Here is a 26,407-nt window from a genome sequence, read left to right as displayed (position 1 = left end):
GTGCTTTTTAAAGTCCTTCCCTGCATTCTGGGATCCCAGATGTGTATTTTAATTTGATGATCTTCTTCTTCTTCTTCTTCCTATTTACTATTTCTTCATCTAAATCGTCTTCTTCTTTCCCTTCTTCTTCTTCTTCTTCTTTCCCTTCTTAATTGCTACTACTATTTTTTCTTCTTCGTCTTACTCTTATTCTTCTTATTCCTAATTTTTATTCCTATTTACTACTACTATTTCTTCTTCATCCTATTCTTCTTATTCTAATTAATCTTATTCACTTGTTATGCTTACTGTAATTCCTATTCTTCTTATATTAATGACTATCTTCATCTTCTTATTCCTATTCATCTTCTTATTCCTATTCCTATTCTTATTCCTAACTACTACTATTTCCTAAACTCAACGTTGATTTTTTTGGAAGAATGGTACGAGCCAAAGTTCTGCAGTCACGTCAGTGGAGCAGCACCTCTGGTCTGTGCCCATTCTTCATGGATATAATCCCAAAGGACTGGCGTGGGATCCTTTCATGAGAGGAAATGTCCCGTGATGCCACGAGGGGAAGTTCAGACTCAATATCAGAAGCAGTTTTTCTCTGACAGAGGCGTGAGGCATTAGAAGAAGTTGCCCGGGGAGGTGGTGGAGTGGCTGTCTCTGGAGTGTCGAAGAGCTGTGGCCCTTGGGGATGTGGTTTTGCGGTGATGGCAGTGCTGCCAGGAGGCCAGTGGCGCTGGGTGACTGTCGGGGTCTCTTCCCACCTTGATGACTCTGGGATTCACTGCTGAGCGCCCTGGCACCAATGTGCCCCATGGCTGCTGTTTGGGGTTGGCCACAGCGGTGACTCTGGGTGTTGGGGAGATGCCCCTGGCACAGTCCACAGTAGCCATGGCAGCTGAGGCTGCAGGGCCATGTCCAGGGCAAGGTGTGGCTCCCTGGGGCCCTGGGCCAGCTGCCATCTGTAAGCCTGGCACCGGCGCTACTCCTGTGGCTGTGGTGCCCAGCAGGGCCAGCGGAACAGCGCCCGCAGCGCCCGCCGTGCCCGCCTGAGGAAGCCGGGCCGTTTGCTGGAGGGAGACGGCTGCTGCCTGAGGGCCTCGGGGACCTCGAGGCTGTGCAGGGCAGGCCCCAGGCTCTGAGGCCCTGCCTCAGGCCCCTGCTGGGCCATGGAGGCTTGGCCGTGCAGGGAGGAAAGTGAGGCACGGAGTGACTCCGGTGCCTGGACCTCAAGCCAGGCCTCCCGAGGGACAGGCACTGGCAGCCCGTCTGCCGCAAGAGCTGCCAGGCTTTGGGCCCTGCTTTCTGCTTCACACAGCTCGAGGACGCTGACTTTGTCCAAGCTGTCCTCCTCCTGTGGCAGGGGGGTGATCCCAAAGCTGAGGATGCTCACATATTCATAGCTGTCCTGTGTGCTGCTGTTGTCTTCCTCGGTGGAATCGTCTAGGCTGCTGGAGTCCCCGTCCAGGAAGTCTCCATGGCCCAGTTCGCTGCACTCTTCCGAGTCGTACCAGTCCTGGCAGCTGCTGACCTCTTCCTGGGACAGCTCTGGCTCTGCTTGGCACTCCTGGGAGGACTCACTCTGGGTGTATTGTTCCCAGTCTTCATCATACTCAGCTGGGGTCCCCTCCTCACTCCCTTCCTCTGCTAGGAGTGACCTCCCCTCAGCGACAGCCTGGTGCTCACTGGGGCTCTGGGCTCCCGGCAGGCTGGGGGAGCAGCAGGTGCTGTGAGGGGCAGGGCCTGAGCTCTGTACCCCTGCTGATGGCATCTCCTCACTGGGGGCAGGAGAACGTGTCTGGTTCTCCTGGCTGTTTGCACTTCCTTCCCCTTGCTGGGACAGCTTTAGGTCACTCACCTCCTTCTCCCCTTGGGGCAGCTCCTTGACTGTCACCCTTTGTTGCCACTGGTAGAGGTGTTGCTGTGCCACATCTCCCCAGGGCACTCTCACAGCCACCTTCCCCTGGTGCAACTCTTGGTGACTCCCTGCTCCGTAGAGGCGAGGCTCTTGGGCCCGAAGGTCTCCCCACTGGGAAGGCTCGTCATCCACGTCAGGGTTCTTCTCTTCCGTGATGACCAAGGGCCCCTCCTTCTCCTCAGTGCCTGACTGTGGCCAGGCTGAGCCACCCACTGCCCCCACCAAGTGCCCGCTGAGGGCCTGGTCTTGCCCCCAGCTGGGCAGGGGGCTGGGTGGCTGGGAGCATTTGGGTTTTGCCTTGTTCTCCTCCATCTCTGAGATCCTGAAGCGCGAATGGATCTCGGGAGCTGCTTCCTTCTGCAAGAGTGGCTCTCACGGGACTGGGCACCTCAGGGTTCTGCGCTGCTTACACACCCTGAGTCGTGGTGGGGCTCTCTGATGTCACAGGGGTCTCTTAGCACCGCTGAGTCACAACGGGTCACACCCAGTACCCCTGCAGGTAGCAGCTAAGCCCACTGGAATCTTCGTGGCTGGTGCTTCCCGGGAGGCTCCCGAAGCTCAAAAGTGTGGAAGGGTGGCTAGCTAACAAAGGTCGTGTTCCCATGCAGCAATTAGCTGAGAAAGAATTAAACAACAGTAGAGTGTAGTTGGTATGAGATGTTGCAATGTCAGAAAGACCTTAGTGATAACTGTGAACTGAGAACAGGACACTGTGATCAGAAGAATGTGGATTCAGCACAGATGAATGACCACAAGAAGGTGGAACTAGGTGGAGTTGTCCTTAAATGAAATATCCAATAATGAGCTTGCTTTTGTACTATGTGTGAGCCTAATTATTGATGTTATATAGGGAGTTTGGAGTTGCCAATAAAGGAGACTTGCTGATCATTCATATTGAGTGCTGCTTGTCTCCCGCCGAACTCATCAAATGGCGCCCGAACAAATGAGACCCTTGGGACCTTTGGGACCTTTGGGACATTAAAAAGCGAAGGCCACGGGAGTCGGCGACAGGGGACAGGTCCTCCGCAGCAAGGACGGCGAAAAGCAACGGTGCCGCGCCCCAGGCGACCTCAGAGGAGAGTCCTGGCCGTAACGTGCTGCCAAACCTTGTAGGGCTGCAACAGCGCTGACGGTAAGATGGAAAGGCAAGCAGCACATGATTTATTTACCTGCTTTTTAGAAAAGCCACAGCTTAAGGGTTTTGATTTGCGCAAGGAGCTTCCTGGACTTCTTGCTTATGGGTATGCTCACGCCTTTGCCTCCCACTGCTGGGCAAACACTCCTATCTATGCTGCCCATGGAAAGAGGGAGGGAGAGTCAGAGAGAAGGAAATAATAAGAAAGAAATTCCACAGCAACGCTGAAACAACGAACAGAATCTGTTCAGTTACGGCAGGATGTGATATATCCTGAACTATTTGCTTCACTTTTGGAGTCACTCTTAACACTACAATCTTATTTAAGTTCCAACTTTGCTACCCTGGAGGAAAAGAATCCAAATTTAGATTGGTTTCCACCCGAACCAGGGGGACATGGGGGAGCACTGAGGTGTGCGCAGAGAGCGGGGGCACCCCTGGGGCAGAAGCAGTGCAGAAAAAGTTCCAAGGCCACACTGAACAATTACAGAAACAACTGAGCAGAAACAGGTGGCTCAGACAGCTTCAAAAAGTGACAAAATAGCCAAAAAGTCACAAACTATATGGTACCTAGTTCGAAATTCATCACTGTAATTAGAAGCTGATAAGCTGCAATGGTCACCATTGTTAGCACCTGGCCTTGAGAGATTTTCGTGTAACATCGCTTGCTTTTGTAAAAATTGTGCCCCTTTTTTCCTCTATCAGTGAACAAGAGAGATTGAGAGAAGTAACTGTATGTGTTAATGTTAACTTTGTGAGGTTTTTTGGGTTTTTGTTCTGCAAGAGCATGTGGAGAATGTGAAGAAAGATAACAGCAGCAGAGAGCAGCAGCAGGGCGGGCAGTCCACCCCCCCGGCTCCCTCTCTAAGAAAAAGCACTGGGATAGTACCCAGTTTGTTAAAAAGTCATGATTCATGGGTTTTTAAAATATTTTTATTAACCCTTTTAGAGTTAATTTTGTGTTTTAAGTAATAATGAATTTATGCAGTTGCAGTTTTTTAGAGTTTTCCTGGAGAAATTATTGTGTTTCTTTGAAAGTTTAAAAAGGCCCATTTTCAAGAAAAAAGGTGTTTAAGGTGAATATTAACAGAAGTTACCTTGCAATAATTAGCCTTAAAACCTAAGGTTAAAATATGGTATAATTTACAGCTACTAAGAAAACCTTCCAATTGATGTTATCTACAAAAGATATTTATGATTTAAAAAAATTAATTAGTTAAGTATATATTACCCATTTGCTTGTTTTTTCCACAATTTTAATAAGGTAATTTCAATGTGAGTCCTTTTGTTATATAAAACACATATAACTGCATATATACCAATTTGGATTTTAGATTTTAGTTTAAGAATTAGACTTAATGTTTCTGAAAAGTGCTACAAAAGCTGAATGGCAATTTGCCAAATCCTGTGTTGTTGTGGTTTTTCTCTAGAAAAACTGCACTTTAAAATCCTAACCAATTTAAGCAAGGCAAATTCCTATTATGAATGAGTATTTTTAGTACCATTTGCAGTTATTGTAAGTTATTCTCAAAGCTAGATGACATAGAATTGTGATGTATTTGTTACATTTTTATAATCTTTATAGTGAATCCATGTTATTGTTATATTGTGTTTAAAAGGTATATATCAAGTTATGTTTTTATTTAGTATAGATTAAATGTTAATAGAATTAAGAAAAGTCAGGATTTATAATGTTTAGGCTTGAATGTTTTTAAGTTAAGTTTTATAACTTAGATATTCCTTTAAGGTTAAGTTTGTTACTTCCTTTTGTCATAAATAATTATTGTTAGGTTTAAATATTGTTTAATTTAAATTATTTATGTTTTATTGGAGACACTTGTCTAAACTGCAAAGTATAGTTATTTTCCTAGAGAGATGAAGATAGCCACAACTGAAACAGCTGTGACAGAACGCTGATGAAACCTGCTTGTGGATAGAAGGGAATGCAGTCTGTGACACCCTTGACTTCATCAGGGGTTCTATTGGTTGTTGCAATCTCTGCAGTTTTTGTTTGCCATAGTTTTCTTATTTTTCAGTGTTTCCAGAATTTTAAGAAGATGTACCATTGCTGAGGATCAGCTGCCATGGGGGAGGCTTCAGATTAAACCAACTGCTGCATGGTTTAATTGGTCTGGTACTTGAGGCTTCTGATCATTTGATTTGTACAAATGCATTTTAACAGTTTGCTGTGCTGTGAGCATCTCCTAGCTGCTGCTATTGAGAACCTTGTTTTAGAAATGAGTTAAGAGGCATCTTTCCAGTTTAAAGCCAGGCCCTGGCCAAGCCTTAACTTTACCTGGACAGAATGTTTGCCAGCAGATCCAGATGTTTTCTGTACCAAATCAGTATTTGAGTCACTTTTTGACTCAGCAATTTGACCCTATTAATATGGCAGCTGGATCAATTTTGAAGTGGGCTTGGAGAATCATTTCTGGAGGTGGTGATCCAATCCTTCACTGATGATTTTTTGTTTCTGTTTGTTTGCTAACTATGGGATGCTGGTGCAGTGTTTTAGTAATTAATATTAGTTTTATATTACATATATTATTAATAATGTTTATGATTTAATTCATTTTTTAACTGCTATAGGTTCTTACTAATTGTATATGGTTTTGTGTTAATGTTGATGTGTATAACAGAAGTACATCTCGTTTTTATTTTTTAAAAAAAAAATGGGGGAAATTGATGCCCTAAAAGCATTTGATTAGTGTAATTCATTAACTTCAAGGGGAGAAGTGTCTGTGTTTTGTTGACAGGTTCAAGAAGGTCACTTGTCCATCTGACCAGACTGTGTGCCTCTGAACACACGAGATCCAGTGAACAGAGATGTCATCACACAGCCTTGGTACTCCAGACATGGATCAGAAGTGGAGCTGTCAGGACACAGTTGTGTCTAAACACTACACAGACAGTTGCCAACAGAAATTTTATGTTGTTATTATGATGTTGTGTCTCTACCAATTTTTCAGTTATCCTTTGTTTTAAGATTTAGAAGGATGTGAAGAACAACCTGAACATCAAAGCCCTCAGTCACCGATCAGCTGCCACCTGACATGACGGGAGCAGTGAACGTTCCAAGACTGAATCGTGTTAAATCATAGTCTGTTTGTGAAGGAAATTCTGTAGAAGATCTAAGAAAAGTGTAGAGACTCCATCTAACTGTATATAAAGCAAATTGTAGTTGTGTGTTTACCCTTTCAGCAAATTGCTTCCACACTTAGACTACATATATACCAGAGCACGTGTGTTAAAAGTAGTTAGATAATAGTTTAAGAGTTTAGCCTGTGTAGTAATTGTTATGTTAGTATAAAGTATAAGCATTTCCCCCTTCAAGAGGTAGTGTAAGCATCTTTGAAAGTCCATTTAACATTAAAGTTTAGCTGTGAGTTTGCAAGTATGGTGTCATTTACATGGAACAAACTGCTTATGGTAATTGTGTTGTGTATAGTCCCGACCAACTGTCTGCTAACTAACATCCAAAAGTGACAGAACATATGGGTCACTCTGGCACACTGAACTGGCCAAAGGTCAATGTGTTTGAGCCTAGCCACACCTGGAGATCCTTTTCACACCTGTCTCATAGGAGACCCTGAATGGGATCCTCCAGCATTTAAAGGTTTAGTTAGAAATGAGACTCGACTGAATCAATTGGCAATGTTGCAAGAGTGCAATTGCACTGTTGGCTTCACATTAAGACAACTTGAAGCCTGCTGGCAAGCAAAAATTATCAAAGTTCTCAATGTTACCATGCAGCCCTCAGAAGAATTAGATTTGTTAGGTTCCACCAATACCTCAGGTGGCTGGATAATGTTTGAACCCCCAACAAAAAGTCATTCCAACAAAGTAATGCAGCACTGGGCTGCAGACAACCCTATAGCTGATCTCGTTACTCACACTGAGAGTAAAGCCTTTATTAGTGGTGCAATCTCACAGAACAATTACCAAAGTGATTACCTAGTTCCATCTGTGGAGATAGAGCATGGAATTAGATTCCTGCTAATCCACATAGAAAACCCTGTTATTTTGGGAAACTTACTTTGTTTCCATCCAAGCTTACACCAATTGCTGAATGTAGTTGATAAAATAAAAAACATCAGTCAGTCAAAGTGAAGCCTGAATGAATTAAAGCTTAGCAACTCTAAAAAGGCTCGCTTGTTAGACTAATAAAAAATTGAATTTAGTATCCATAATGTTAAGTGAACTTTCAGCTGATGTGAGTAGTGTACGTCATGCAGTATTATAAAATCGAGCTGCAATTGACTTTTTGCTCTTAGCACAAGAACATGGTTGTGGGGAGTTTGAAGGCATGTGCTGCTTGAATCTTACTGATCATTCAGTTTCCATCCATGGGCAACTGCAGCAGCTACAGGATGGGTTACATGCCCTGAAAGAAGATAGTGACCCCACTGGAGGTTGGTTCTCCAGCTGGGGCATCACTGGATGGTTGAGGTCTCTTGTGCTGGAGGGGGGACGGACTTTACTTATAATGTTAATGGGGATGAAAGTCTAAGTTGTGTGTTATCTTGGCTTCATGAAACTATAGAATGAGTCACATCCAAAGCCTGGTTTGTGCAAAAAGAGAAAGGGGGAATTGTTGCTATATTTTATATATTAGTAAAGGCCTGTCTGCATAAACCAGTCTTTGAAATAACTCGTGATATTAAAGGCTAAAGTCCTTGAAACCCTCCTGCAGAAGAGAGAGTAAAGCAAAACAATATCCTTGTGTACAGGAGACAAAATGTAAACCTGTGTGTGTTAGCCAATAGTAACTTGCTCTGCCCTCGGGCCCTGTAGAACCCTATAAAAGGTGTGCTAAAGATAGAAATAAACGGTGTTCACGTTTACTTCTGTGAAGAGCGGTGAATCGCTGGCGGTCCTCCAATAAAGTTCTACAAATTAAACATAACAAATGTCATTGGGGTGCAGAGGCATTGGTGAAATTGATGAAACAAAAATTAATCTCGGTACGGATGCTAACAATGGCAAAATCAGTAATGTCAAAATGTGAAATCTGCTTAAAAAACAACTCAGTGACTAGACACAGGCATAGCTAGGGAAGATTAGGATAGGAACAGAATCAGGATGACACTTGGCAAGAAGCCTCTAGTAGAGTGAAATTTGGGTGGGCCCTGGAGTCTTTGCTTAGTCCTATAGCAAACTATCAGAATAAAGAAATGTTGTACAAACTTACAGGTCGGGTAGATAAATTAGCAAGAGTGACCTGAGAAAGATTTAAAGAACTAAACGTACAATTACAATTTACTACTCCTGAAAGAGCATGGAGTGTGTGAGTTTTTTAAAGGGATGGATTGATCATTGCTGTGTCCACACCCCAAATGTGACTGCACATGTAGAATATGACATCAATCAATTGCAACAAATAGAGCACGAAGCACAGGAAGAGCAAAAGGATTTGTCTACAAGTTGGTTAGGCAAAATCTTCAAAGGGTTAAGGTGGAATGTGAGTTCATGGATTAAATCTATCATTGAGAGTGTGATCATCTTACTAACTGTATTCTTAGCAATTTGGTTAGTTGACAGCATCTTCAAGGGAGAAATACAGAAGAAAATGTCCTGGAACCAGAAAATAATAAAGGCACTGATGTGAGATCCTCACCCACCATCTTCTGGTTCTCCAGTTCGTGACAACATCCCGGACAACGCTTACATCAATCAAGGATTCGAAGAACATCAAGTATAAACTCAGAAACAAAGGACTGTATCAAGTGAAAACATTTGCACTTCTAGTGAAGTAAAAATGCTTTCAAAGGGGGGAATGATAGTAAAAGGTCTTAAAATCTTAGAAAATTCAGGGACTTAGAAATAAAGTTAGGTGTGGCAAACCTGGGAAAAGTAGGCTCTGGGAAATGTTAGGCCTTGTCCTTGCTAAAGATCAGGTGAAACTGCACCTGTGTTAGCAGTATATAATAAATGATACAATTGTTAGATGTGATTAGATATTATTATTGTTTAAAGAACATGAGGAACAATGTTAGGGGTCTGAGGGGGATCATGAGAAATCCATGCTTGGGTAACATCAATGTATACAATAGAATGATGTAAGTTTAATAATTAATATGTAAGTCAAATAAGGATAGAGTAGAAAAACATGTTCAACTCAAAACCAAGTTGGGTCAGATTTGGGTATGTGTACCCCTGACACCCAGATCTCTTAATAAAGCACCTGCATATAATCATTTGTGATTGTCTGTGCTCCTGAACGCTAACAATTTCATCAGATTTTACTGGAATTTTGTGAGAAATTTGTGGAATTTTGTGGGATATATTGTAAAATTTTGTGAGATATTGAGAAGATTTAGGGAATTTTGTGGGAAATTTTCTGGAATTTTGAGAATTTTTCTAGAATTTTGTGGGATTCTGAGAAGACTTGAAGAGTTTTTTGGTATTTTTCTGGAATTTTGTGGAACACTGGAGATTTTGTGGATATTTCTGGAATTTGGTAGGGTTTTGTGAAGATTTAGGGAATTTTGTGGGATTTTTCTGGAATTTGGTGGGATTTTTCTGGAATTTTGTGGGGCTTTTCAAGAATTTTGTGATTTTTTTTTTTCTGGAATTCTGTGTAAATAGGAGGAGATTCTGTGGGATGTTTCTGGAAATTGGTAGATTTTTGATAAGATTGAGGGTTTTTTTAATTTTTCTGCAATTTTATGGGATTTTTCTGGAATTTTGTAGAAATTTATGGAGACATTTTCGGTTGTTTCTGGAAAATCGTAGGGTTTTGATAAGATTGAGGGGGTTTTTTTATTTTTCTGCAATTTTGTGGGATTTTTCTGGAATTTTGTAGAAATTTGTTGAGATATTTTGGGATGTTTCTGGAAATGTAGGGTTTTGCGAAGTTTTAGGAAATTTTGTGGGTGTTTTCTGCCATTTTGTGGGATTTTAAGGAGACTTGAAGGATTTTGTGGGAGGTTTATAGAATTATTGAAATTTTTATGGAATGTTGTGGGGTTTTTGTGGAATTTTGTGGGATTTTGAGGAGACTTGAGGAATTTTGAGGGATTTTTCTTAGGCTTTGTGGAAATTGGAGCAGATTTTTTGGGATGTTTCTGGAATTTGGTAGGGTTTTCAGACGTTTCAGGGATTTTTGTGGGATTTTTCTGGAATTTCATGAGATTTTTCAGAGCTTTAGTGGGATTTTGATAAAATTTAAATATTTTTGTGGGATTTTTTTGGAATTTTGTGGGATTTTTTTTGAATGTTGTCAAATTTTGTGGGATTTTGAGGAGACTTGAAGAAGTTTTTGGGGATTTTTTTGGAATCTTGTGGGATTGTTCCTTAAATTTTGTGTGATGCTTCTGGAATTTCGTGGGGGTTTTATGGAATTTTGAGGCATACTGAGGAGACATGAGGAATTTTCAGGCATCTTTCTTAGATTTTGTGGGAATTTGTGGAGATTTTGTGGGATGTTTCTGGAATTCGGTGGGATTTTGAGAAAATTGATGGAATTCTGTGGGATTTTTTTTTTAATGTTGTGGGATTTTTTTGGAGTTATTCTGGAATTATGAGGAGATTTTGTGGGATGATTCTGGAATTATTGAGGTTTTTGTGAAATTTTGATGGAATTTGGGAAGACTTGAAAAATTTTGTGGGCTTTTTCTTAGATTTTGTGGAAATTTGTGGAGATTTTGTGGGATGTTTCAAAAATTTGATTCGGTTTTGAGAAGATTTAAGGACTTTTTTTTTTTTCTGCAATTTTCTGGGATTTATATGAAATTTTGGGGGATTTTTTTTGAATTTTGTGGGATTTTTCTGGAATGTTGTGGGATAATGAGGAGACTTGAAGAATTTTGAGGGATATTTCTGGAATTTTGTGGAAAGTGGAGGAGATCTGTGTGGATGTTTCTGGAATTTTGAGGGAATATTTTGGAATGTTGTTGAAATTGGAAGAGATCTTTTTTTATGTTTCTGGAATTTGGTGACATTTTGAATAGTTTTGTGGCATTTTTGTGGAATTTTTGTAGAATTTTCTGGGATTTTGAGGAGACTTGAACAATTTTGTGGGATTTTTCTTAGATTGTGTGGAAATTTGTGGAGATTTTGTGGGATGTTTCAAAAATTTGGTAGGGTTATGAGTAGATTTAAGAATTTTTTGGGATTTTGCTGCAATTTTGTAGGATTTTTCTGGAATTTTGTGGTATATTGAGGAAACGATGAATTTTGAGGGATATTTCTAATATTTTCTGGAAATTTGTGCAGATTTTGTGAGATGTTTCTGAAATTTGGTGAAGGGAGAAAATTTAGGTAATTTTGTGGTATTTTTTTCAAATGTTGTGGAACTTCTCTTACATTTTGTGGAATTTTCTCAAATTTTGAGGGATTTTTGTAGAATTTTGTGGAAATTGTGGAGATTTTCTGGGCTGTTTCTGGAATTCGGTAAAGTTTTGAGAAGATTTAGTGAATTTTGTGGTATTTTTTTCTTTAATGTTGTGGGATTTTTTTTAAATTTTGTGGGATATTGAAGAGATTTTTGTGGAAGTTTCTTGAATTTTGTAAGATTTTTTTTGAATTTTGAAAGATTTCAAAGACTCATGAAAAGTTTTTAAGCATTTTTCTTAGATTGTGTGGAAATTTGTGGAGAATTTTGTGGGGTATATCTGGAATTTCGTGAGCCTGTGAGAAGATTTAAGGAATTTCTTGCTTTTTTTCTAGAATTTTGTGGGATGTTTCTAGAATTTTTAGGATTTTTTTTTAATTGTTTTGGGGTTTTGTGGATCTTCGCAGGATTTTGAGGAGACTTGAAGGATTTTGATGGCCTTTTTCTTAGATTTTGTGGAAATTAGTGGAGATTTTCTGGGATGTTTCTGGAATTTTGTGGGGTTTTCAGATGTTTTAGGGAATTTTCTGGGATTTTTTTTTGGAAAGTTGTGGTAATTTTCTGGTATTTTGTGGGATTTTGAGGAGACTTGAAGAATTGTGAGGGATTCTTCTTAGATTGTGTGGAAATTTGTGGAGATTTTGTGGGGATATTTCTGGAATTTGGTAGGCTTATGAGAAGATTTTTGGAATTTTGTGGGGTTTTTTTCAGGAATTTTGTGAGGTGTTTCTGGAATTTTGAGGGATTTCTTTGGAATGTTGTGAAATTGTCTGAAATTTTGTGGGATTTTGAGGAGACTTGAAGAATTTTGAGTATATTTTTCTTAGATTGTGTGGAAATTAGTGGAGATTTTGTGGGATGTTTCTGGAATTTGTTGGGCTTATGAGAAGATTTTGGGAATTTTGTGGGGTTTTTTCAGGAATTTTGTGAGGTGTTTCTGGAATTTTGTGGGATTTTGAGGAGACTTGAAGAATTTTGAGGGATTTTTCTTAGGTTTAGTGGAAATTTGTAAAGATTATGAGGGATGTTTTTGGAATTTGGTAGGGTTTTGAGAAGATTCGGGGAATTTTGTGGGATTTTTTTGGAAAGTTGTGGTAATTTTCTGGAATTTTATGGGATTTTGAGAAGACTTGAAGAATTGTGTGGGATTTTTCTTAGATTGTGTGGAAATTTCTGGAGATTTTTTTGGATATTTCTGGAATGTGGTAGGCCTATGAGAAGATTTATGTAATTTTGTGGATTTTTTTTCTGTAATTTTGTGAGGTGTTTCTGGAATTTGGTGGGATATTGAGGAGACTTGGAGAATTTTGTGGATTTTTCTTAGATTGTGTGGAAATTAGTGGAGATTTTGTGGGATGTTTCTGGAATTTGGTGGGGGTTTGAGAAGATTTAGGGAATTTTATGGATTTTTTTCAGGAATTTTGTGAGGTGTTTCTGGAATTTTGAGGTATTTCTTTGGAATGTTGTGGAATTGTCTGAAATTCTGTGGGATTTTGAGGAGACTTGAAGAATTTTGAGTATATTTTTCTTGGATTGTGTGGAAATTTGTGGAGATTTTGTGGGATGCTTCTGGAATTTGGTTGGGTTTTCAGAAGTTTTAGGGAATTTTGTGGGATTTTTTTGGAAAGTTGTAATTTTCTTGAATTCTGTGGGATTTTGAGGAGCCTTGAAAAATTGTGTGAGATTTTACTTAGATTGTGTGGAAATTAGTGGAGATTTTGTGGGATGTTTCTGGAATTTGGTAGGCTTATGAGAAGATTTTGGGAATTTTGTGGGGTTTTTTTCAGGAATTTTGTGAGGTGTTTCTGGATTTAGGTGGGATTTTCTTGGAATGTTGAGGAATTGTCTGGAATTTTGTGGTATTTTGAGGAGACCTGAGAGATTTTGTGTGTTGTTTCTAGAATTATTACGATTTTTTTTGAATGTTGTGTGGTTTCTGTGGAAATTTGTGGGATATTGAGGTGACGTGAAGAATTTTGAGGGATTTTTCTTATATTTAGTGGAAATCTGTGGAGATTTTGTGGGATATTTCTGGAATTTGGAAAGCTTATGAGAAGAGTTGGGGAATTTTGTGGGTTTTCTTCAGGAATTTTGTGGGATGTTTCTGGAATTTGGTGGAATTTCTTTGGAATGTTGAGGAATGGTCTGGAATTTTGTGGGATTCTGAGGAGACTTGAAGAATTTTGAGGGATTTTTCTTAGGTTTTGTGGAAACTTGTGGAGATTTTTGTGGGATATTTCTGGAATTTGGTAGGCTTATGAAAAGATTAATGGAATTTCGTGGTTTTTTTCTGGAATTTTGTGAGATGTTTCTGGAATTTTGAGGGATTTCTTTGGAATGTTGTGGAATTGTCTGGAATTTTGTGGGATGTTGAGGAGACTTGAAGGATCTTGTGGGATTTTTCTTGGATTGTGTGGAAATTAGTGGAGATATTGTGGGATGTTTCTGGAATTTTGTGTGGTTTTCAGAAGTTTTAGGGAATTTTCTGGAATTTTTTTGGAAAGTTGTAGTAATTTTCTTGAATTTTGTGGGATTCTGAGGAGCCTTGAAGAATTTTGAGGGATTTTTCTTAGGTTTAGTGGAAATTTGTAAAGATTATGAGGGATGTTTCTATAATTTGGTAGGGTTTTGAGAAGATTTGGGGAATTTTGTGGGTTTTTTGGAATGTTGTGGTAGTTTTGTGGGATTTTGTGAGATTTTGAGGAGACTTGAAGAATTTTGAAGGGTTTTTCTTAGATTGTGTGGAAATTAGTGGAGATTTTGTGGGATATTTCTGGAATTTGGTAGGGGTTTGAGAAGATTCGGGAACTATTGTGGGTGTTTTCTGCCATTTTTGGGGATTTTTTTCTGGAATTTTTGAGGTGTTTCTGGAATTTTGAGGGATTTTTTTGGAATGTCGTGGAATTGTTTGGAATTTTGTGGGATTTTGAGGAGACTTGAAGGATTTTGTGGTGTGTTTCTAGAATTGTTAGGATTTTTTCAGAATGTTGTGGGGTTTCTGTAGAATTTCGTGGGATATTGAGGAGACTTGAAGAATTTTGAGGGATTTTTCTTAGGGTTAGTGGAAATTTGTAAAGATTATGAGGGATGTTTCTGGAATTTGGTAGGGTTTTGAGAAGATTTGGGGAATTTTGTGGGTTTTTTTGGAATGTTGTGGTAGTTTTGTGGGATTTTGTGAGATTTTGAGGAGACTTGAATAATTTTGTGGGCCTTTTTCTTAGATTGTGTGGAAATTAGTGGAGATTTTGTGGGATATTTCTGGAATTTGGTGGGCTTATGAAAAGATTCGGGAACTTTTGTGGGTGTTTTCTGCCATTTTCTGGTTTTTTTCTGGAATTTTGAGGGATGTTTCTGGAATTTTTTGATGTTTTTGTGTAATTTGGGTGATTTTGAGGAGACTTGAAGATTTTTGATGGCCTTTCTCTTAGATTTTGTCGAAATTAGTGGGGATTTTGTGGGGTGTTTCTGGAATTTGGTAGGGTTTTCTGAAGTTTCAGGGAATTTTGTGGCATTTATTGGGAATGTTGTGGTAATTTTCTGGAATTTGGGGGGATATTGAGGAGACTTGAATAATTGTGTGGCATTTTTCTTAGATTTTGTGGAAATTTGTAAAGATTATGAGGGATGTTTCTAGAGTTTGGTAGGGTTTTGAGAAGATTTTTGGAATTTTGTGGGATTTTTTTGGAATGTTGTGGTAATTTTGTGGGATTTTGTGGGATTTTGAGAAGCCTTGAAGAATTGTGTCGAATTTTTCTTAGATTGTGTGGAAATTTGTGGAGATTTTTTGGGATATTTCTGGAACTTGGTAGGCTTATGAGAAGATTTTGGGAATTTTGTGGATTTTTTACTGGAATTTTGTGAGGTTTTTCTGGAATTTTTGGGGATTTTGAGGAGTCTTGAAGAGTTTTGAGGGGTTTTTCTTAGATTATGCGGAAATTTGTGGAGATTTTTTGGGATATTTCTGGAATTTGGTAGGGTTTAGAGAAGATTTAGGAAATTTTGTGGGTGTTTTCTGCCTTTTTTTGGGATTTTTCTAGAATTTGGAGGGATGTTTCTGAAATTTTGTGATGTGTTTGTGTAATTTGGGTGATTGTCCTGGTTTAGGGTAAATTTGGGAGAAAACCTCCAGTGGGCTCCCCCCGGGAAGCAAACCCACGTGGCCCCTTTCTCCCACCCCCATCCAGTTCGGGAAGAGATTTCTCTGAGAGGAGTGGAAAAAACCTGTTTATTTCCCAGGCACAGCACTACCCAGCACAAAAATGAACGATATCAAATTACAAAACCTCTCGCCCTTCAGCAGAGATGAGGAACTTCAGAGGGTCTCTTTCCTGGGGGTGTTGGCTCTGTTATCAGTCCCTCTGGCGCTGGAAAATGCCGCTGCCCAGGCCGGGCTCCCGGTAGTCCAGGGGTGCTCCCGGTGCTCCCCCGAGTCCCCAGTCCAGAGCAGCTTCGATTCGTTTCAGAAAAAGGGAAAGAAAACAGTCCAGGAAGACCTCTCTGCCCCGGCTAGCTGGAAAGCCAAGGCGATCTGTGTCTTGTTGTCTGTCTGTGCTGTAGTCAAAACTCCCGATGCGGGGGGAGCAAGTGCAGTCTGATAACAGACTTGGTGCTTCTTTTCCACTCACTTTTACTCTCAGATGGAATTTTAAGAATACAGAACCTGTGTCGGGGTTAGGTGGACGAATGGGGATACAATTTAACATCATAATCAACCCAGGACACACGCCCACTGTGCTTTCCAGCTGCTTTGCTCCAGCTCCCCCCAAATCACCACGAATTCCACTGAACTGAAACAAATCCAAATCCTCGTGGGTCGGGACAAGGGCAGGGAGAGGTCACTCAGGGATCACCATCAGGGGCACAACAGCCCGACATGGGGAAATGAACTGAATTTAGGACTGAGCAAATCAGACCAGGAGAATGAGGATTAAAATCAATCTTGAGAAACACCTCCTCCCGCTCCTGAACTTTTCTGTCCGGGCCGCTGCTCGCGGGGCACAGAGAGGGGCCCGGCCGTGTCCCTCCAGACCTCCCTGGGAATCACCCCAGAGCCCTCAGGCTTCCTTGTGCCCATCCCCGGGGCCCCTTGTCCCTCCCAGTGGCTCCCGTGGCTCTCCCAGTCCATCCCAGCCTCTCCCAGTCCATCCCAGCCTCTCCCAGTCCATCCCAGCCTCTCCCAGTGACCCCGCCTGTCCATCTCGCCCCTCCGTGGATCTGCCGCCCCTCAGCCAATCAGAGCGCGTCTCTCTGATGACTCATCAGTTGCCGGGCAGATCCACAGAGCCGAGAGCCCCGCGCTGGACTCGGCCGCCCAGTGCCGCGCACTTCATTCCCAGTCCCTCCCAGTGCCACCACAGTCCCGCCCAGTGCCACCACAGTCCCTCCCAGTGCCACCACAGTCCCTCCCAGTGCCACCACAGTCCCGCCCAGTGCCACCACAGTCCCGCCCAGTGCCACCACAGTCCCTCCCAGTGCCACCACAGTCCCTCCCAGTGCCACCACAGTCCCGCCCAGTGCCACCACAGTCCCTCCCAGTGCCACCACAGTCCCGCCCAGTGCCACCACAGTCCCGCCCAGTGCCACCACAGTCCCGCCCACTCCTTTTTAGCCATTCCCAGTCTATTCCTAATTCATTCTCACTTCACTCCCAGACCTCCACGCCCTCTTCCAGTGTCCCAGTATCCACTCTCATCTCTTTCAGTGCCATCCCAGTCCCTGCCAGTCCATTCCCAGTCCCTCCCATTTCCACACCACTCCTCTCCACTCTCTCCCAGTGCCCATCCCAGCGTGTCCATCTCGCTGGTGCCCTCCAGCTCCCAGCCCGGCCCCGGCCGCCTGCTCTGCTCCCTGATGGATTTCTCCCCTGCCCACATCCAGCTGAGCTGCTCCCAGGGCCAGCAGCAGCTCTCGGGCCACGTGCTGGCCACTGCCGTGCTCCCCAGCGGGGACTGGAGCCAGCAGCTCCTGGTGCTGCTGGAAACCGCCCCCGGCAATGCGGGCTCAGCTCCAGCTGCCAGGTGCAGCACGGCAGCCTGGAGCACCCCCTGAGCCGGCACTGGGGCACGGCCCGGCCCCCACAGCGCCGGGGGCAGCGGGGGAGGCACTGGGGGGGCCCAGAGGGGGACTGGGCTGTGCTGGGAGGAACTGGGAGGGAGTTTGAGACAGACTGGTTTAAACTGGAGAAGGGATTGAGGTGCTTAGGATGGCTGGGAAGGGGATTAAAGGATGTTGGGGAGGGTGGGATGGGGTTCTGGGGGTGCTGGTGGACACTGGGAGGGAGTTTGGGGGGGCTGAGTGTCACTGGGAGGGATTTGAGTGAGCCTGGAGGAGCTGGAAGGAGATTGGGGATTGGAAAGCAGGGATTGGGATGAGGTTGGTTGTGCTGGAAGAGACTGGGAGGAGTCTTGATGAGTCCTGGTGGGGCTGGGAAGGGACTGGGAGAGGGTCTGGGGGTCCAGGGGCAGTGGGGGGAAATTGGGAGGGGGCTGTGGGATCCTGAGAGGAACAGGAGGGGCTCTGCTGGGTCCTGGGGAGGCTGGGAAGAGACTGGCAGTGATTTACCAAAATAGCAATATTGATCCAGTATCAATATCAATCTGTTAATGGACAAAAAACCTCTCCAACAGTTTAAAGTTACAAAGTGGATGTTTAATCACAGCACTGGGCGAGGGCGGGAGTCACCCCTTAATACGCACTGCAAGCTGACAAAAGATTCCAGTGTCTATTTATTTACAAAAGTCTTGAATATCCAAAATACTAATACATATTAATACTAATACATATGCATAATGCTAACACTTCCCATTCCCCACTTTGGATTAAAATGCACTGTAATCAGTTTAAAATGTCATTATGCCTGCATGGTTGGCTCCCCAATTTGAGGAGGGGGTCGTTTTGGTGAGGAGGGGTCATCAGGAGATGAAGGAAAACCGCTCTTCCTCACTCTCACCTTTCTACCTTTACAATGGTTGACATTACAAATGACATTTGGTACAACTCCAGTTTCCTCCCTTGTGACTTTGAAATGGGTTTCCAGATGTAAGGTCTGTGATCTTCCTGAACCCGTTTATCAGTTTCTCTTTTCTCATTATAAGCACCTCTAAACAAACATACAGTGACAAGTAATTTTTTACCTAAGTCTGAGATTCATTATCTCAAATCCTGCTTCTCACTTCATCATTAACTCTAACTAGCTCCAGCAAGGCCTGTCTCTAGCTGAGATCTCCAAATTTTCTAAAATACCTAATTTTTTAAAATTAGTTAGTCCAAAGGAGGTTCCAGAGGGTCCTGGGCAGGCTGGGGGAGACTGAGAGGGTCCTTTGAGGTACCTGTGGGGTCTGTGAGAGGTTTTGGGGGTCCTGCCCTCTGCAGTTGCCCCAGGGATGCCATGAAATGCCACCTGCAGTAAGATGCTGACGGAGATTGGAGTCTCCATGTTGGGTTTCGTCTTCCTGGTTCTGGGGCTCAGCATCTACCTGAGCAAGAATGTGAGACGGGGTCCCTCCCCCAAAGCATGTGTGTTCCCTCAGGGCCCCCATGCCCGGTGTCACCCCCTTTTCTCTGCCAACAGAGCTCCTGAGGCAGCGACAAAAGGTTCTCTAGGATTGAAAGTCAACAAATCCAGTCTCCTCAAGGAATTCCCATTGTTGGTCTGTGTCCTGATGGATTTTCATTCCCCTGCTTTCATCCAGGTGCCCACAGGGAGCCAGGAAGATGTGGAACCTCCCAGGCACGTGTCTTCCCAACACGGATCACCAGGACCACGGATCACCAGGGCTCTGCCCAACGGGGGTCACTGGGGATCATCCAACGCCCATCCTCCCATGGGGGATGGAGCTGGAGCAGCGCACGAAGCTCTTCCCGCACTCGGGGCACTCGCAGGGCTTCCCTTACTGGTGCCTCCGTTGGTGTTGGGTCAAGTGAGAGCTCTGTGAGAAGCTCTTCCCACACTGGGGACACTCGTAGGGCCTCTCCCCACTGTGGATGCGCCGGTGGAGAGTGAGGGTGGAGTTGCGGTTGAAGCTCTTCCCGCAGTCGGGGCAGCGGAAGGGCCTCTCGTCTGTGTGAATCCGCTCATGTCTGATGACAGTGGAGCTGCGCTGAAACCTCTTCCCACACTCGGGACACTCATAGGGCCTCTCCCCAGTGTGGATGAGCTGGTGTTTTCTCAGGTCAGAGCTCCACCCAAAGCTTTTCCCACATTCCAAGCAGGTGTAGGGCCGTTCCCCAGTGTGGATCACCTGGTGTGCCCTCAGGTTGGACCTCTTGCTGAAGCACTTCCCACATTTTCCACACTCGTAGGGCTTTTCCCCAGTGTGGATCCTCTGGTGTTCCCTCAGGTAGGAGATGTAGCTGAAGCTCATCCCACATTCCCCACACTTGTAGGGCTTTTCCCCAGTGTGAATCACCTGGTCCTGGATCAGCTCGCACCTGTACCTGAAACCCTTCCCACATTCCAAGCAGTTGCAGGGCTTCTCCCCACCATGAGGCTTCTCCCCCAGCTCTGAGCTCTGGCTGGATCTCTGGCCATGTTCCTGGCATAGGCGGGATCTTTCCTCCTCGCAGCTCCCTGGGCTGCGTTTGCAGACCCTTCTCATGCGGCTTCTCCAGGGCTTTTCCACCTCCTCCATCCAGCCACGGCTTAGGAATGAAAAATCCTGGTTTGGGGGAAAAAACAAGAGAAGAGCATTTTGGGCTGGGGGTACCTCCTTGCCCAAGGTGCTCTCAGGAAGTCACTGGGCATCTTGTGTCTGAAAGAACCTCCAGGACACCAAGATTCAGCACCAACATCCTCCAAACATCAAAAGAGATCAAAAACTTCCAAAACACCAAAAAGCTGATATCCTCCCAAAATACAAAGATTCAGCCCCCACAAAAAAACAAAGCACCAACATTCAGCCCAATAAAGCTCAGAAACACCAAGATTCAGCCCCGGGAAAATCGTGCATCTCCCTGCCCGGGCACTCGCTGCATGGGGGGTGAGGGGGGCAATGAGGCCGGGCCGGAGCAGGGGGTGCCTGAGAGAGGCCCCGAGCCCGGCAGAAGCCCCTGCACAGCCATGCAAGTGGCTCCTGGCCGGACTCGGGGATCCCCCTGGCCATCCCCGCTAGAGCAGCCTGGTCCTGAGGGACTCTGGCCCCTGCGAGGGACCCCAGGCTGCAGCAGGACAAGGATTCCTGGCCCTCAGGGGGAGGCAGTGACATGAGCTGACTGTGACCCCCATCCCTGTGCCTCTGGGCGGGGAGGGGGACGGAGAGGGGCACAAAGTTAAGCCCGGGAAGGAGGGACAGCTGGGGGGAAGATGCATTTCCGTAGGAATTACTTTGCTTCTCGTTTTCTTGTTCTGACATGTTGGATAATAAATTCAATTAATTTCCCCAAGTCAGGTGTGCTGTGCCCGTGACGAAGGATTGAACTGTCCCTACCCCCATCCCGACCCCCGAGCCTTTCCTTGAGTGTTCTGCTCCCCGCCCGGGACAGGAAGGAAACTCACGGAGTTTTGGCCTCTTTCTGGCATCCCCTGCTCCATCCCGGACTCACCCCCAGCTCGCAGCGCCCTCAGCTCCCGGGCACCCCGAGCTCCCGGCGCTTCAGCGCAGCGGTGCTTCCTTGGCCTCCTGCCCGGGCCGGGCCCAGCGCCGGGGCCGCTCCTCAGCCCAGGGGGCCGAGAAATGGCCGAGCTCAGCCCAAGGCAGGCGAGGCCGTGCCGTGTGCAGAGCCCGCCGCTGGCTGCGATTGGCTGCTTCTGCCGTCACTCGTGGCTCTGGCGCGCGCTGATTGGGCAGAGCGGGGACAAGCCCAACCCCGCTGGCGCCCCCAGGGCGGCCGTGGGGCAGGAGAGCCGCCATTGCCGGAGCGTCTGTGCGGGCCCGGCAGCGGCGGCAGCAGCGGCCGGAGCCCGGTGAGGCGGCGGCGGAGCTCGGAGGCGGCCCCGGCCATCGCAGGTGGGAGCCGCGCTCGGTTCTGCGGGGGCTCGGGGCTCGCTGCGGGCCCGGGAGGGGGCGGCAGGGGGCTGTGGCGGGTGGCTTGTGCCGTGGGCGGCCCGTGTTGGCCCTGGGCTGAGGGCGCTGCGGGAGCGGCTGCCCGCGGTCTCCTTGCCGCTGGGGCCTCGGCAGGAGGCGGTGGCGGAGCAGCGCTGGCTCGTCCCGCTTCGTGTCGGGAGGCCGGAGGTGGCTGCGCTGGGCCCGGGGCCGGGCGGGAAAATTCCCGGCGCCAGAGGTTTGTGTGGCCCAAGGAGCCAGAGGAGTGGTGTGCAAGTGACTTTATTGCTGCCCAAAGGGAGAGGCCATGGGGCATTTGCCGTGCGCTCTCTCCAGGTGTTGGAGGACGCGGCCTCGTTTTTGTCCTGATTTTCCCGGCCGCATGTCCCTGTCCCTTTGCCCAACACTGGCGGAGGTGCTTGGAAGGTTCAGCCTTCCCGATCCGCCTGCTGCATGTCCTTTTTGTATAACATCCGATATTCGTGGCTCTGTGAAGTGTTTGTTCTTCTGGAAGTTCAGAAATGTAGCGGGACTTGGTCTGAGCAGCAGTCCTTATCAATTAGTAACATTTTCTGAAACTGATGGTTTCTCCCATTGCTTCCTTATGTACAAGTCCCTGTCCCCATCTCCAAGCAGATTCACTCACTGCCTCTGTTTTTTCTCCCTGGGTGTTCTTTGTTTTTGGGATTGCTCTCAGTGCCCTCATTCTCTGTCCTTTTGTAGCCGTTTGTGGCTCAGGAGGCCTGGCTGCCACCTGCATCCCCTTGCTCAGCTGCTGAATCAGCTGCACTCAGCAAGGTGTGGTGCATGGTAAAAAGATGAGAGTTGCTGTAGCACATGAGAGGAGAAACAGCATTTGTTTAACCCATGGTCTGTGAGAGAACCACAAAAGTGTGTCCCATTCCCATCCTTTCCACGTTTGGACCAGTACAAGAGCTGTTTTTTTATTTCCTTTTTTATCTGTTCCTCCACTTTTCCTTTGTGATCTATTTGCCAAGAGCAGTTTGAGTCATTTACCTTTCCACAAACTCTGCCTCGATTTTCTGCTAAAAGGTAATCTGATCCCATCCCATGGTGAAATGTTGTGTTCCTCATCTGAGTGGATTGGTCGGGAAGAAGGTTGGGAGCTGTCTGATTGAGTATGTCAGGAAAATTAATCCACAAACCCCAGAGGTTTATGTCTAAAAAGGATACAGGGGAGTCCTTTGACTTTATTTGAATAAAGGGAGAGGCCATGGGGCATTCCCCTGGGGTCTCTCAAATTTTTGGAAGACACAACCTTGTTTTCATCCCAATTTCCCGTCTCTGTGTCCCTCTCTTTCCCCACTGCCTGAGGTATTGGAGAGGTACAGACTTCCCGGAATGCCTGATACCTAAGATTCCCCTCTAATGTGTAACCCTCCCTCTTAATTTTTAACTCTTATGGAATTTATGGTTTTCTTGCATTATTTCTTTCATTTTTCATTATTTAATCTCATTTATCAGCAATCCTACAGTCTGTAAAGACAAATATGTATTTTCCATTCATCCATCAGTGGAAACTTTCTCATTGTTTCTTTTATCTCTCAGTGCTGGTTTCATGTATCAGCAGACCCACAGCTTGTTTATAAAGACAAATCTGTCATTCCTCTCAGGTATTTCACTGACAGTTTGTAATCTAATTATGGCATTGAAATGATGAATGGGTTCTCTGGCTCCTGATATGAATTCCTTGGGGTTCCCAGGGGCTGGTCCATGGTGCTGCAGTGAGAAATGTGAGTGAAAATAGGAGAAGAAGGTGACAGGAGAAAAGGGCAGGAAAGATGATGGGAAAATTCTAAGAAACATGAGTGCAAAAGGGTGAGAAACATGAGGGGAGAGAAGGGAGAGAATGTGAGGGGAAGAGCATGAGAAACTTAACTATTAAAAACAGTAAAACAGTCAGGAAATGTGAGGGAAACATTGTGGAAACCTGAGGGGAAAAAAATAAAAGAGAAACCTGAGGGTGGAAAAAGGCAGAAGATATGAGTGAAAAAAGGGCACAAAATATGAGAGGAAAAGTGTAAGGAACATGAAGAGAAAAGAATGATAAATGTGAAGAAAAAGGTGTGAGAAACATGAGAAGAAAGAAGTGAGAACGATGAGGAGAAAAGTGAGAAACATAAGGAGAAATTTTGAAAAGGAAAACTGGGATAAGGAGAGAACCAAGAGGGGAGAAAAAGGTGGGAAATGTGAGAGGAAAAGTGTGAGGAACATGAGGTGAAAAGGCTGGGAATCATGAGTAAAAATGATCAGGAGAAGTGTCACAGTCTTGGTTGGGAAGGGGTGAAAATGTGAGAGAGAAAGCACAGGAAATGTGAATGGAGAAAAGGGCAGGAGAAAAGGCACCATTGACAAAAGAGCTGTAATAATTCCAAACCCATTCCCCCATACATTTGTCCATTTATTGGACAAGCCCAGGGCTGCTCTGTGTGTCCGTCTCTACCTCTGCCTTAATTCCCCTTTGGAAGCGGTGGAACTGGCCGGATCTGTGTCGCTAGAGGACACAAAGTGGAGCACGAGGGTTTGAATCACAAAACAGCCAGAGGTTTATTTCATGAGGCAAAAGCCCTTAAAGCCCTTATTTTGGGGTTTTTCACCCCTTTTTATAAGGTGTTCCAATACAGGTTAGGCTGACTGGTAGAAGAAACAACAGCTCCCTCATCCCATTGGTGGGACAAGAGAGAAACACTCTCAGAACATCTGTATGATTATTTTGAGAAACTAAAACCTTGTTTTCACTACAGTCCTTGAGAGAGAAGAAAGTTCTCAAAAGACTTTCCCTTGGGAACAGATCAGCCCCTGAGAGCTTGAAACTCTCTCAGGTTCAGAAAATCATGTCCACAGATCTGCCCACCAGCAGCAGCTGCTCCAAGCTGGGAACGTGACTGGCGGTGCTGATTTCCAGAGGCTTCTGTCCCCCAGGTGAAGCCAAGGCAGGGCAGGGTTGAAAAGCGCTGCTGGTGCTGGTGCTGCTGCTGGTGCTGGTGCTGGTGCTGCTCTGTGCCAGAGAGCCCCGGCTGGGCAGGGCACGGTGCCCATGCACTGCGGGCTCTTCCTCCTGCTGGGCACACCTGGGAACAAGTCATGATGACTTGTGGGAAAAACAAGAGCTTTGTGGGGGCTGCACTGCTCCTCACACACTCAGGCCACCTACGGCACAGAGCTTTGGCCCCCAAAAAGGTAAACCAGAGGGAAACAGCTGGAAAAGGTTTCATTTCAACCTTTCTTACCTGCTCAACAGAAATGGCCAAAATGAAAGTTACCAAGCAGGGTGTGATCCCCACATCCAGCTTAGAAACAGTTAGAAAGAAGGCAATACTGTATTTCTGCACTGGTTGTGTGGGAAATCCCTTCCCTAACTTGTGCACACCCAGCAATCTCACCTACTCGTTTGTATCCATGGAACTAAGACATACTCAATACTTTGCTGAAGCTCACAGGCTAAACATTACCTTAAATTATTTGACATATTTAAATCTCATCTCAGAATTTATCAACATGAGAGTAGGGCTGTCCTGAGGGTCTCTGGTCTCATTGTCATAGGTTCAGGAGGAGACCCATGCACAAAAGAACGCAAGACTCAGATGGGGTTGCAAAGCAAATTTATTCTGTTAGTTGCAGTAGCAAATACTGCATACCAACCCCAGCATTCCCAAAAACCCGCTGAGCGGGAGAAGGAGCTGAAGCATCGTCCTCAGCGGGAGGGCAGGTAGGCAGTGCCTTTTCAGGACATCCCCTGCACCAAAACAGTGTGCACCTCGTCCTTCTCACCTCTCCACCCCAGACACAGGCCTTATATCTCCTGCTCAGGAGTGGCATTTTCCCAGTTCCAGCATCAGCTCCCACAGGGCCAGCATGAGATGAGGCCACAATGGCTCAGAATAGCGACTCCAAGCCAACAAGGCCTCCATTATGCATTGTTCCTCTTTCAAAAGTTAACTGCCCACTGACTGACCAATACATTGCTTCTCTTGCAAGGGTCAAGTTCCCACCCCTTAAACGATACAGTTTTCTTCATTGTCTTGTCAACCTGCTCAAACATGGATCAAATGTGGCAGGGCCTCAAACACGACTGCAGTCCCTGACACAATCTTTTGGAAACACCCGTTCCTCATCTTCTCCTCTGGATGTCAAGAGATTCCTAAAACCACTTTCTTCCTGTGAATGCATTCCAGCTACCTTCTTACCAGGACCACTCTCTTTATTCTCAAGGCTAAGATAGCCACTTGCAGACATGAATCACTAAAGTGGGGGAATACAGGGTTCAGCACTGTTTGTTAAAGCTAATGGAATTCAGGAGCCCTATTTGTTACACTTCAACACCTCTGCTTCCTTTTCTGGGAATTCAACACAAACTTAGTAAGTTCTGCAAGTGCTCTTGCTGCGTAAAGCCACATTGTGTCTTTCATTCAGCAATTCATGAAGAAAACACAAATTGCCTACTGAGACCCTTCTGCTCCCTCCCAAATCACTACTCAAGAACAAGCCTCAGGCACATGCCCATAGTCCCTCTCTGCCAGCAGCTCCGAGCTGCATTGCACAGTGCTTGCTGTGCCCCAGAGAGCACCAAGCAGGCTGGCCTGGTGCCCCTGAATATTTCTGCCAAACCCTCTGCATTTCACACCTTTGCTGTGGCTCAGTGCAGAGCTCCAGGATTGCAGGCGCTTGGTCCCAGAGCTGTGTGAGGCACTGGCTCGTGCAGATGTGCCCTGACTTGCTGTCAGTGCCTCACGCTGGCCTCGGTTCCCCTGGCAGAAATGCCGTGCCTGAAGGACACTGCCCTGTGCTGGAGCCTGCGGAGCAGCCCGGCTCCCTCCCCCTGTGCCCAGAGTGCTGCACACACTGCTGACCATTGCCAGCAGTTCCAGGGCAGGCGGCAGAAGAGCAGCAATGGTCAGGCAGGGCAGCAGCCCTGGGCTGCTCTTTGCCTTTCTCTCGTCCTGTGCAGACTCCAGACAGCCCATGGCACCAGTGTGTGCTGTGCCCAGCACGGCGCCGCTTCCCCTCAGGAGCAGCCAGCTGCCAGCTTG

At 45.5% G+C, this 26,407-nt stretch overlaps 1 protein-coding gene and 1 long non-coding RNA gene across 2 annotated transcripts; one reads left to right on the top strand and one right to left on the bottom strand.

Moving 5' to 3' along the window:
- Positions 1-2,403: 2,403 nt before the first annotated feature.
- LOC147646193 (uncharacterized) lies at positions 2,404-7,885 on the top strand. Its single transcript, XR_015281939.1, has 3 exons — positions 2,404-2,675; positions 2,757-3,038; positions 5,078-7,885. It is a non-coding gene; the product is annotated as an uncharacterized LOC147646193 (long non-coding RNA).
- A 10,117-nt stretch (positions 7,886-18,002) lies between these two features.
- LOC147646192 (uncharacterized) lies at positions 18,003-21,086 on the bottom strand. Its single transcript, XM_086873821.1, has 2 exons — positions 20,917-21,086; positions 18,003-20,033 (listed from the first exon to the last, which is right to left on the bottom strand). The coding sequence occupies exon 2, from the start codon at positions 20,004-20,006 to the stop codon at positions 19,266-19,268; it is 741 nt and encodes a 246-aa protein (XP_086729947.1). The 5' UTR covers positions 20,007-20,033; positions 20,917-21,086; the 3' UTR covers positions 18,003-19,265.
- Positions 21,087-26,407: the final 5,321 nt, after the last annotated feature.

Source organism: Cyanistes caeruleus, unplaced genomic scaffold (assembly GCF_971803275.1).
Source record: "Cyanistes caeruleus unplaced genomic scaffold, bCyaCae1.hap1.1 HAP1_SCAFFOLD_116, whole genome shotgun sequence".
Taxonomy (NCBI): domain Eukaryota; kingdom Metazoa; phylum Chordata; class Aves; order Passeriformes; family Paridae; genus Cyanistes; species Cyanistes caeruleus.
This window is presented reverse-complemented; position numbering and strand designations above follow the sequence as displayed.

Bases quoted from the DNA above. Each gene is read 5' to 3' on its own strand.
- LOC147646192 (XM_086873821.1), bottom strand. From the start codon at position 20,006: ATGGAGGAGGTGGAAAAGCCCTGGAGAAGCCGCATGAGAAGGGTCTGC.